We start from the raw sequence: 11,895 nt of genomic DNA on the forward strand, positions 1-11,895 counted from the left end.
CACTGAGGCACCTTGCAGCCCGTTTTAATAACATTTTACTCATATTAATCTGACTTTAACTGAACGGTGATGGACTACAACTTTGATAATCGAGCATCTAAAGTCTGAAATTGTACCTTTTGTGTCCCACTCATAGTAGAATTGCTAAAATTGGAACAGTTTGGACTAGTTTTGTTTGAGAAGACATTGTTGTGAACTGTGAAAGAACAAAACAGGTTTCCGACATTTACATTCAGTGTTAACACCTCGTGAACAACTGATTGATTTGTATTATTAACATATATTTCATACATTATGGCTGTCTAAAAGGCTCATTGAAAAGTGTAGTCTCAGCTAACATGCCCTACCAAATTACTTAAAAACTGTCACATGTATGCCAAGCTGAGCAAAGTGATCCTAAATCAAATGACCACATAAATGGAACTGGATTAAAGTGCTGCTTGGTTGCATTTACCCTTCTTTCTTTTAAGATGATGGATACTAACTAATTTGTCCAAGACGTGGGTAAGTGGGTAAAGTGGGTAAGTATGAATACCAAACCAAAGCTGGTAACTGCATCATCAAGATGTATATGATTCACCAACCAGGGCTCAGTGAATGGAGAGAAAGATTAAAACAATTACATATGACATTAAAGCTCAACTTTAAATAGAGACAAAAGTCACCATCTCCTGCCATATATAACAATCTGATCTCACATAAAGGAAAGACAGAAATAAGGTGATGATAACTGAGCTATATCCATCATTGATCCTTCTCTTATAATTAAGCCGCAGATATCATTGCAGTACTGGAGATAATGCGAGCTCCAGACACTTCCTTCAGACCCAGAAAATTAGAATCAGGGGTTCCAGATTAGATGCCCGTGATTAAAACCTCCTTAGGGAGTGCCAGACGTCTTATTTAAACCTCTGACATTTAGGGAATCCTGCTCCCTTTGCTATTGAAATGTGTGGTGTCATCGTGCTGAGATCTAAAGAGCTCTCTTTACAAGAAGCATAGATTTCAAATGATCAGTAATTTTCCCAGGACTGACAGTTCCAGCAAATCCAACCTAAGAGCAGATCCTTTGATGCAAAAAGAAGTCTCCAAGAACCCCCAAAATTTCATCACAGGATCTTCAGGTAACTCCGCAACTGTTGGTGTCAAAGTGCTGCATCTATAATTAGACAGAGATAGTACTAATTGGACCTGTATGGGAGGTGGGCCAGGATAAGCCTTTGCTGTTCAAAAAGAACATAAGAGGAAATTACAAAGAGCAAATCTTTTGGAATACTGTGGTCTGGGCTGATAAATAAAAGACAGAGTTGTTGGGCAACAGTAACAGTTGCCATGTTTAGTGGTGACCACTTGCAGCTTTGCAGCCAATAGCAACGTCATATAACTGTGAAGATAGTGGGGACATGGAGGTTTCTTCACTTCCCTCATGAACTTTGCAGGAAGAGTGATCTCTTTAGTAAGTCTCAGGAGTATGTTTTAGTAAATCTATGTCGAACATGCATTGGAAGTTATGAAAAATGTCTACAAGAAGTTATTTGTGTTAAATGGAACAATACTGGCTTCTTAGGCCATTCCCATGGGATGCACTTATTATTATTACTTTTTTATGCCTGTAGGTCCTTACACAGGCTTTGGAAAACCATTTTACATTGCAACTCCAATTTTCTACAAGTATTACAGGACAGGTCTAGAGAAATTTGGATATTTTTTAATCCATCTTTCCCCAACCTAAAGGCACTTAATTATCTGGTTATATACTGATGTTCCAAATTCCAGGAGGTGCCTTTTAGATATGACGCCTTATCTGAAGTTAAGTAGCCAGAAGTCACCAGGTCTTACAAATGCTCATTGGCTTGTCCAGAGAGATGGGTAGGCTGTTGCTATGAAGGGATGGTGAACAACAACAGTCAAGCAGACCGTTTGTTATCAGTAGTGAAGCTAACAAGTATTCCATATGTTCTGAGTGTGTTACTACGAAAGGAGGAAAAAAAAAAATCCCTTTTTTTTCAGGGTGCCATAAATATTGTTGCTCAATGAAAAGATAATATGTCCACCGGCTGGATCTTCTTGACTTCTTTTCACATTGAGCTCTAGAGGATAAAAGAGGAACCTCAGCACTGTATCAGACAGAGAAAGCAAGAGATGTGAGAGCTGCTGCTTGTTAAATAAAACAGATCAGTTCAGTCAGCACATCTCTGATGAGTAAACAATCCGGCGTCTCCCACTTTTCTGCTGACGGACTGAGAAACAGCTTTGAAGTGTAACTCTGAGCTGTAAACAGTTTGGCTTCATGAGATCTATTCTCAGGTGACGTCTAAATAAACTCCAGTCAACTTCCTGTTAAAACCTCTCACCTGAAGAGAGGCTTCCACTTTATCTCCAGATGGTAGACTTTACAAAGTGGCTCTTCTTTTTACAACACCTTTGTTCAGAGAATAATTAACACTAATTACTAAAACTGTCTTTGTTTTGTTCATCAATACATGCTACCCGATTGTTAATACTGTGGCTTAACGGGGCAGTCCTGCATTTAGATAAATCCTCTTTTTCTCTTTCTGCTCCAGTCAGATCCAGCAAAAAGGATTTTTTCCATCTAGTACTGAAATACATAGATGAGCCAAAACACTTTGAGCGCTCTCAGATGAATAAATAACAGAGTATGTCAAGGTCTGGGATATATTAGATGTTAAGTGAACAGTAAGTTCGCAGGTGTCAATGAGACCTGAGCCATTTTAACAAGGGCCAAATTGTTATGGTGAGATGGTTGGGTCAAACCATTAATGAAACACCAAAGCTTGTGTGGTGCCACAAGCGATGAGTATCTAATGACAGTGATCTAAGGAGGAACAAATCACCACTGGTGATGTTGTGGGACAATCCACTGTGACACATCTGCTTCACAGTGGCTTTAGCTTGCAAGCTGCAGGACTTGAAGGATGTGCTGCAAACATCTTGGAGCCAGATACCACAGGACATCTTCAGAAGTCTTGTACAAGGTGAAATACTAGTTCAAAGACCACTCTCTGTGTGCTCCTGCCCTAATGCACCTACAGACTTTATTCTATTCCCCTGTGAAAATTGTTGTTTGGTCACTGAGTCACAAACCCAACCGATGATCCTTGACATGAAGGCTGGCTCGCCACAGATGCTGACTTTTTTCCTCTGCTCCAGCTTCAAGTCCAATGCTCAGTCACAAGCCATGTTATGCAGGTCCTACTGTTGGTCATGCAGAGTCAGACAACAAGCTATACTGCTTGCACATGTTGCACACACATGACAATGCACATGCATCAGGGAATATCTCAGAACTCTTTGATTTTACCTCATATATCTAGTCTGTATATCTACAGATTAGCGTAGTCTTGGTAGCATGCAAATGATCAACAGGATATTAGAGCGGACAGGTCAGAACATTTTGGCTGGTCAGTGTAAGTTATATGGCCAAAGACAAGGGGACACCCGCTCTAACTAGTTTGGCTCTCTCAAGCAAATCTGTTACGAACAAATGTGTCACATCAAACATACAGTTCTCTTTGGTCGCTTCAACTTCCGGGACTTGTGGATGTGTTGCTAATGTCTTGAAGCCCCACACCACAGGACACCTCCAGAGTCCACAAGACGACCTTAGTCATGCTTGGTATAGCTGCTACTGTCCTGCTAGAACTGTCTAGAACTGCTAGTCTTTTGCTTCTGTTTTTTTTAAATGTAGAGCAATGAGTATTGATGAGCAGTAAAGCATAATGCCAGCTATCAAAGATCAGGTTATATGATTTCAATCATACTCACCGCTGGCCTCCACGCCCTCACAAAGCTCTGTCTTCACTTCACCGTTGGGCCGCTCAGCCGCCAGGTGCGACAGCTTGCTGGTCATGGTGGCGGCGGTGACAATCGCCTTAAAGCTGCGTTTGCGTTTAGGGACGTTCTGCTCGGGGTGAAAGATGATGATGTAGACCTTCTGCATGTAGAGCATTCCCAGAGAGACAGAAGCGCTGAGGCTGAGGGAGACGGTCAGCGTGGCTGTCTGGATGTACATCTGAGGACCAAACAGAGGGGAAACATGTTAGAGGATGGACAGTGGTAGAAGTTGATAAGAGATGTGTATAACAATGACAACCATAATCTGAGAAATATTTATGGTTTGAAGTTATACTAATTTTCAACTGTGAGATGAGAAAAACCCTAAAACTGCAGTTTGGTGCTTTTAACGATTGCTCACATTCAGCATGCAAAATCTCTTTAACTATAAAACTAATGTCCTAAAAAAAGTAACAATGCAGTCATGGAAGTAGTGAGAAGTGAATAAAAGTTACATTTAAAATATTTTCTGAGGAAGGAATCATATTAATTAGACCTGAAGGATACACTGATTTACACTGAGAAGCCCTGCATGTACAGAAGACCTGTTCTGAAATGACCAATTCTGTTTCTCAAATGTCTTGAAATGTTTGAATTTACATTAGGAGACAAAGTCATTGAGCAATATATTTACTGTTATGTGCTCTTTAGGTAATAATTTGTGCCATCCAATGATTTGCAGTCATAAACTAACACATGAATATTGTGGATGCTTGGAAATAACATTTGAAAGGAAACCATAACGCAAAATCCACACCAGGGGTGCCCAATCCTGGTCCTCAAGAGCCCCTATCCAGCATGTTTTAGATGCTTCCCTCTTCCAACACACCTGATTCAAATGATCAGGATCGTTATCAGGCTTCTGCAGAGCTTGATGATCATTTGAATCAGGTGTGTTGGAAGAGGGAAACATCTAAAACATGCTGGATAGGGGCTCTTGAGGACCAGGATTGGGCACCCCTGGTCTACACACAGCCTTTTTCTGCACCTCACAGCCTTCTTCAGATGAAAAAATTGGTTTAAGTAATAACAGTGACATGCAGATGAAAGTTAGCGAGTGTGTGGTTAAGGCAAGTCGAACTTAGTTTTTTTTATTTGTTTCAAAAAATAATTATTTTCTTTCTTTCTAATTAGCTTTCTTCTAATTAGTTGTTATGCCATCATTTGTTTCCACAAAATATTTCATTTGTGTATGAATAAATGTTTGAGACTATCATTTGAATTAATAGTTTTTCTATGCTTTTTCAACAGTCACTGTTTTGGTTAACTGCAGCTTTTATTTTTGCTCCGTGCTGAGTTACGAGGGTACCTTACATGGTTTGGTTATTGAGGGGACACAAGACAGTCAACGGATACTGTTGATGCCATTTTTCACTTCACCACATGCAGATAAATCTGTTGATCTGATGGTCTGAGGGACTGAACTCAGCAATAATAATTCCATCAGACTTCATTAAACCAACAGATGGTCAACACAGTTCATTTACTGGAATCAATCTGGTGACTCATGTTTGTGGCTGATAACGCTGTCCGCTCAGACAGATAATAGCTTTTAGTCTCCAGCTGATTGGAAAAGTGAAAAAGTGAAACAGGTGTGTTTGGATCCCTTGTGCAGGTACTGCCACTTTGCTGCTGCTGTGAATTGCTGAATGTCATTAAATGTAAACAAAACAACACAGAAGAAGTCGTTGGAAATAATAGGAAAATAAAAACAATGATTCTGTTACAAGGAGAAACTGGGGAGGATGAATTGACACTTCAATTTAATGCAGGTATAGACGCACTCAGTTTACAAAGACAACTTTTTTGTATTTTTTTGTATCACTGGAGTAGAAGAAGTCTACACAAAGTACACAGTAGAAAAGGTATTAATTAGTTTTAAGCTTAATGATCCACTCAGTGCCTCCTCCTCTCACCTTGTTACCTGTACACTGTATAAATTCTATTTTTCAGGAGTGGACGAGCTGCTGGAGCTCCATCATGTGAGCAGCTGGAAGATCATTAACTCCTGATAATGTAGGTGTTTAAACAGGATCAGCAACAGGGCAGAGAAACATCCGGACTCCCACATCTTCTCACTTTGACAGATGACCCTAAAAGCATCATTAGACTCCACGCTGCGTATATGAGCCAGTACGAAACTACTGATTGGGTGTTCTTATCTTTGTCTGCTGTGTCAATACCGATAGAGGGAAGTGCATCACTGATGCATCAGTGGTCTGCACTTATATAGCGCTTTTATCCAAAGCGCTTTACAATGTGTTTCTCATTCACACACACATTCATGCACAAATGGTGACAGAGCTGCCATGCAAGGTGCTGCCTGCCATTGGGTGTGTCGTGTTCAGTGCCTTGCCCGAGGACACTTCGACTGTGGAGGGACGGGGGATCGAACCACCAACTGAGCCACAGCCGCCCTGACTAACCAGAAGGAACCCAGGGCCCACTGCACCAGCATATGGTCTCACAATGGGTCTGAGGATCTCATCCCGGTACCTAATGGCAGTCAGGGTAGCCCTGGATAGTCCATGGAGGACTGTGCAGCCCTCCAAAGAAATGCCTCCCCACACCACTACTAACCCACCGCCAAACCAGTCATGCTGGAGGATGTTGCAGGCAGCAGAACGTTCTCCACGGTGTCTCCAGATTCTGTCACATCTGTCACATGTGCTCAGTGTGAATCTGCTCTCATCCGTGAAGAGCACAGGGTCCAATGGTTAATCTGCCAATCTGGGAGTTCTCTGGCAAATGCCAGTCAGCCTGCACGGTGTTGGGCTGTAAGCACAAGCCCCACTGGTGGACATCAGGCCCTCATACCACCCTCAGGAGTCTGTTTCTGACAGTTTGAGCAGAAACATGCATATTAGTGGCCTGCTGGAGGTCACTCTACAGGGCTTGGCAGAGCTCCTCCTGGTCCTCCTTGCACAAAGGAGGAGGTAGCGGTCCTGCTGCCTCGGTTTTACCCTCCCACGACCCCCTCCATGTCTCCTGGTGTACCAGTCTGTCTCCTGGTATCTGGACACTGTGCTGAGAGACACAGCAAACCTTCTTGCCACAGCTCACATTGATGTTCCATCCTGGATGAGCTGCACCACCTGAGCAACTTGTGTGGATTGTAGACACGCCTCATGCTACCTCTAGGGCTGAGAGCACTGACAAAATATAAAAGTGACCAAAACATCAGCCAGAAAGGATGAGAACAGAGACATGGTCTGTGGTCACCACCTGCAGAACCACTCCTTTATAGGGGTTGTCCTGCTAGCTCCCTCTCATCTCCATCTGTTGTCTGCTCCATTTGCACAACAGCAGGTGAAACTGATTCACAATCAGTGTTGCTTCTTAACTGGACAGGTTGATTTCCCAGAAGTGTGATTTGGAGTTATATTGTGTTGTTTAGGTGTTCCCTTTATTTTTTTGAGCAGTGTGTAAATAATTTTGTTTGAGATGGGACTCTCACTCAAGTCCTCAGGGTGAAAGTCCGCTGACCAAGGCCTCCATCAACCGTCCAGCTTCCAAATGCAGACTGTCGCTAATCTCTGTACAGGAATGATATCCAGTGATAACATCCAAAACTCGTGGTACTGCTCATGCTGCCTTACTTGGTTTGGTATGACCAGGAGCTCATCAAATGCAATGCCACAGTGGAATATATCCAACCAGATATAAGACTTTTAAGTCTCTATTTTATTTTACCCCTCTTTAAACGCATTTTCTAAATTTTAGGTTTTTGAAAACTCCACTTATTTGTGTTGTGTTTGCAGTTATACTGAAACTGGCTCTAATAACTGTTTATAGCACACCATCTGACCCTCTTTTTTTTCTTTTTTACATCTGCATTTTCTGGAGAAAAAAAAAAAAAATCTAAGTCAAAGAAAAACTGCAGCATTCCTTCTGGTGCTTCACAAACTTTAGAGGAGGTGGAAAAAACAAACAAGAAAGCTCGTTTTTTTGTGGGTGTATATAAAAATCCACTGATGAATTGCAGCAGTGAATATTAATTCCACGTTGTGTAACAACAAATATGGTGATTTCTGTGCATTCACAAGTGAATTTCAGGCTACAGAGATGTGAGCTGCTGCAGTAAAAAAAATATGAGCATAACCGAGCTGCAAGTGAGATGCTCCAGTCGCGTAACTGGGGGACATCATGACACCAGGTGGAACTGCAACAGATTCTCTTCAACAGCTGCAACAGAGCCAAAGTGAGACATAGCCTCATCTACTGAACACTGTGGGTGAAATGATGAAAGCAAAAGTGGAAGCATCTGTGCGCGCTCAGTTGTGACAGGAAGCATTAAAGTATTGTTTGTATTCTCTCTTGTCACCACCGTTGATGCTGACAAAACTTGTTTTGGGGTGAAAACCAACTGCTGCAGCAGGAAAAATATCTACTCAGCTCACTTGTCAGAGGGAGCGAGCAAGCCTGTTTTAACCTCCCTCAACCACACACACACATGCACACACCATGCAGCGTTCAACCAGGCAGCACAGAACTCTGTTTCCTCTACCCGCCTTGCAGCATCTGTCACAACACACCTGTGTTCACACTCACAACACAACTGCTACCCACAGCTTGGAGACCACCCACAATGGCATGGCAACCGTCTCCAGAAAGTCGCAGCCTGAGTTAATGGACCTCTGACTGAGTGTCAAACTGGCAGTGGGGATTCCTCGGCAGGGCTCTGCTCAGCCACCGGGACCGAGGAAAGGAGAAGGGAGGAAGGAAACGACAGCGACAGATGGCGAGATCCCTCCCCAAGGGCCCAAAACAACAATGGCGGTGATTCTACCGACACATCAAGAAGCCATTATGAAAATGTATGACAGACACTGAAGCATGAAGTCATTTGTGGTCTTGAGAGAGAGAAAAAAAGCTGTAAAGTGATTTATATGGCCACTCTGATACAAACTGCTATTACAAAAACCAACAACGTGAGCAGTTTGAAGGTCAGAAGAATCTGATAACATGGTGTTGGAAAGATTAAAGGAAGGAAGCACTGAAAAGGCTGACTCACATCCAACCACTGAGTCTCAGATAGTCACTTTTGTTGTAAAGTCAAAGACAAGCTGTGACTCCAAAAACAGGATGATAACATGGTAAATATATATTTTTTCCCAACCCAGCTCAAGATTTGGAATTTATCAGCCCACCACTGCACAGCTGTTTATTTTTGACTTGAATGAAGGGAATGGCTAGCTGTAAACACCTTGATCATAACTATGTGTAGACAACTGGGTCAGAGCATCTTCAAAACCTATTAACGGTGGTCCAAAGAGGGACATAGCATGAAAGGACAGCAAGGTGCTTCAGCAAATCCCATAGGTGCCCCAACTTTTAAATTACCTTCAGGTCTTGCAGAGTCCATGTTTTGGTGGCTCAGAGGATCTAGGGCATTATGGACAGGAGTGGTCATAACGATTTGGCTCAAAAGTGTAGTGGTGTCACGAGCCCCCAGCCTTGGCTCCAGCCCTTGCCTGTCTCCCTCTTGGCCTCTCCCTGTTCTCCTTCTCCGTCCCTGTCAGTACTCATCAGCTCAATCAGTGACAGCTGCTGTAATTGAGTCACCCGGATCTAATCACCACTGCTGCATAAAAATCAGCTCATCCCTCCACTCTCCGCCAGATCATTGACTCAGTTACCTGTTTCCCTGCCACCGTTGCCCAGCCACTGCTACTCAGCCGCCATGCCATGAAAAATCTCCACACTGCCTAGAATACTTCAGCTGCTTCTTGGTTTCCTATCCAATCCTGCCCACAGCCTGTGCCTGCCAAGCCCTCATCGCCCTGACCTGTTCTGCCTGATCCTGACTCCCTCCCCACAGTCGGTCTGCCTTTCCCTTTGTAGTCTTTTTGTGAGTACCCCTGTTTTGTTAACTCTAGCCAGCCTTTGTATATTTGTCCTTCTGTTAGTTTAGTTAATGATCCTTACTGTTTTTCTAGTTTCGCCCCTTTTTGGTTTTAGGTTTGGTTGCTTGATGTTTAGCTTCCCTTACATGTAGATCCCCCCATTCTTGTAAGTTTTGTTAATCATTTAAAATAAACCCTGTAATTCCTTGATTTATCTCTGCCTGTTCTTGCGTCTGCACTTGGGTCCAAACCTGTTTCATGACAAGTGGAGTAGCTTCACAACAATTTATTGTAAAACGTCAAGGAAAGGTGACATCGTTCAATCCAACCTGTAAATACAGTATTTTAGAAATCTTTCAAAAAAAAAGCTTGCTTAAAACTAAAACTGTTATTGGTATTTATTTGGCAGCATACTGCATACTGAAGCAACTAAACAGTTCTTTTTCACACATAACAACCAAAAAAACTATATATTTTGTATGGTTTCCTGTGGCCTTGATAACAGCTTGCATTCTTGCTGGTGGTGTTTACTTTTCGACAGTCTCTTTTGTTCTTGGGTTTTAAATATTTTTTAACTGTTCCCACAGACTAGCTTTAAGATAAAACTTTGGTGCAATCAATCTTTGAATTTACTGCATCCCAAATTTGTTCAGTAGGACTTTGACTTGGCAAGTCCATCAGTTCCAGAACTCCAGATTACTTCTTCTTGGTCTATATACCCCTCATTCAGAAGCCCATTTTTCATATTCTGTTTGCACTACTCTCCTTGTTTGCACTATTTCTTATATTTATATGTACATTTTTTTTTAAAATTATTTTATTTTATTTTGTTTTATTTTATTTTTTTTCCTGTCTCGTATATGTGTACCTCTGTTGAATGCTGCTATCAACAATGTGAATTTCTCCACTGTGAGATAAATAAAGGCATATCTTATCTTATCTTATCTTATATTAAATAGTCTCTGCACAGCTTTGAAGTATGCTTGGAGTCATTGTCTTGTTGTATGAACCCACGACCAATCAGATTCAGTCCAGAAGGGATTCCATGATGCACCAAGATGTTGTGGTAGACAGTCTTGTTCATGATACCGTCGATTTACACTAATTTTCCCTCGCCGTTTCCACAAATGGAACCCCATACCGTAATGGAATCTCCACCATGTTTCACCGTGGGTGCAACGCATCAAAACTTTCTGCAGCTTTTCTGCGGCTATAAACATGATGATGCTGACAGAGTTCAAACATGGACTCATCCACCCAGAGTACCTTCTTCCAGTCATCAACAATCCATTGTTTGTGCTCCCTGGCAAATCTGAGGTGTTTCTGACTCAATGATGGCTTCTTAGCAGCTATTCTTTCCTTTCAGCCTAGTTCCATTAGTCGTCTCTTATGGTCATTCTGGAGACTTTCTCAGACTCTGATCTAGAAGCATTCATCTCTGTCTGAAGATCAGAAGTGGTATTCCTTCTGTCTCTAGTACTTAAAACCTTGAGGTGTCTGACATCTGTATCAGTTTACTTTTGTTTCCTGCCTCTTCCTTGGTGCGTCTTCTAAGTACCAGTCTCAGCACTTAACTTGGAAGCACACTTGACCACACTGTGAGAACACTTTATGTTTTTCCCTATTTGTCTCAGAGACCATCCAGCATCATGAAGTGCTTCAATGCAGACTCTCTCATTTTCAGTGAACTCTCAATGCTTTACCATTGTGAACAGGAATGAGGAATTTCAAACTGAATTCACCCTTTTATACTCAAATTTGAGCCGGTTCACTGAGCTTCTCTGAGAAGTCAGAAATAAATCAAGCATAACATTGAACTACTAAAACATTTTCTGTTTAGGAATGCAAGTAAATAACTATAATCTGACATCGTAATTAAGAAGAAATAACATGTTTTGCTATTGTTTCCTTAAAAAAAACAAAAAAAACAGTAAATTTGAAAATTCATGGATAACACTGATAATTATATTTTATCATTAAAATATCATTTGGGTCAAAGAGCCTATACATGCTGGTGTATTAACCATTACAGAAACAGAAAAATATTTTTTGTAATTACCAGTGCTGTTAATTTAGGGCGGCTTTGGCATCAACCTTACATGGTGTGGTGGTCTAATACATTTGCTACATACTGTAGGGCTGCTCGCAATTTTAGCCCAGAATCAATTCTCTTACCATCTATCTACACCATCGG

General features: G+C 41.7%; 1 protein-coding gene across 1 annotated transcript in view; it reads right to left on the reverse strand.

Annotated features, from left to right (window-relative positions):
• The window catches only part of LOC103364933 (metabotropic glutamate receptor 8-like), a 136,257-nt gene that overhangs the window by 727 nt on the left and 123,635 nt on the right, over positions 1–11,895 (reverse strand). The window contains exon 8 of the mRNA XM_008292233.1: positions 3,787–4,033. Coding sequence (XP_008290455.1) covers positions 3,787–4,033 — 247 coding nt within the window. The remainder of the gene's footprint in view (positions 1–3,786; positions 4,034–11,895) is intronic.

This window comes from Stegastes partitus, unplaced genomic scaffold (assembly GCF_000690725.1).
Source record: "Stegastes partitus isolate 25-593 unplaced genomic scaffold, Stegastes_partitus-1.0.2 Scaffold796, whole genome shotgun sequence".
NCBI classification, from domain to species: Eukaryota; Metazoa; Chordata; class Actinopteri; family Pomacentridae; genus Stegastes; species Stegastes partitus.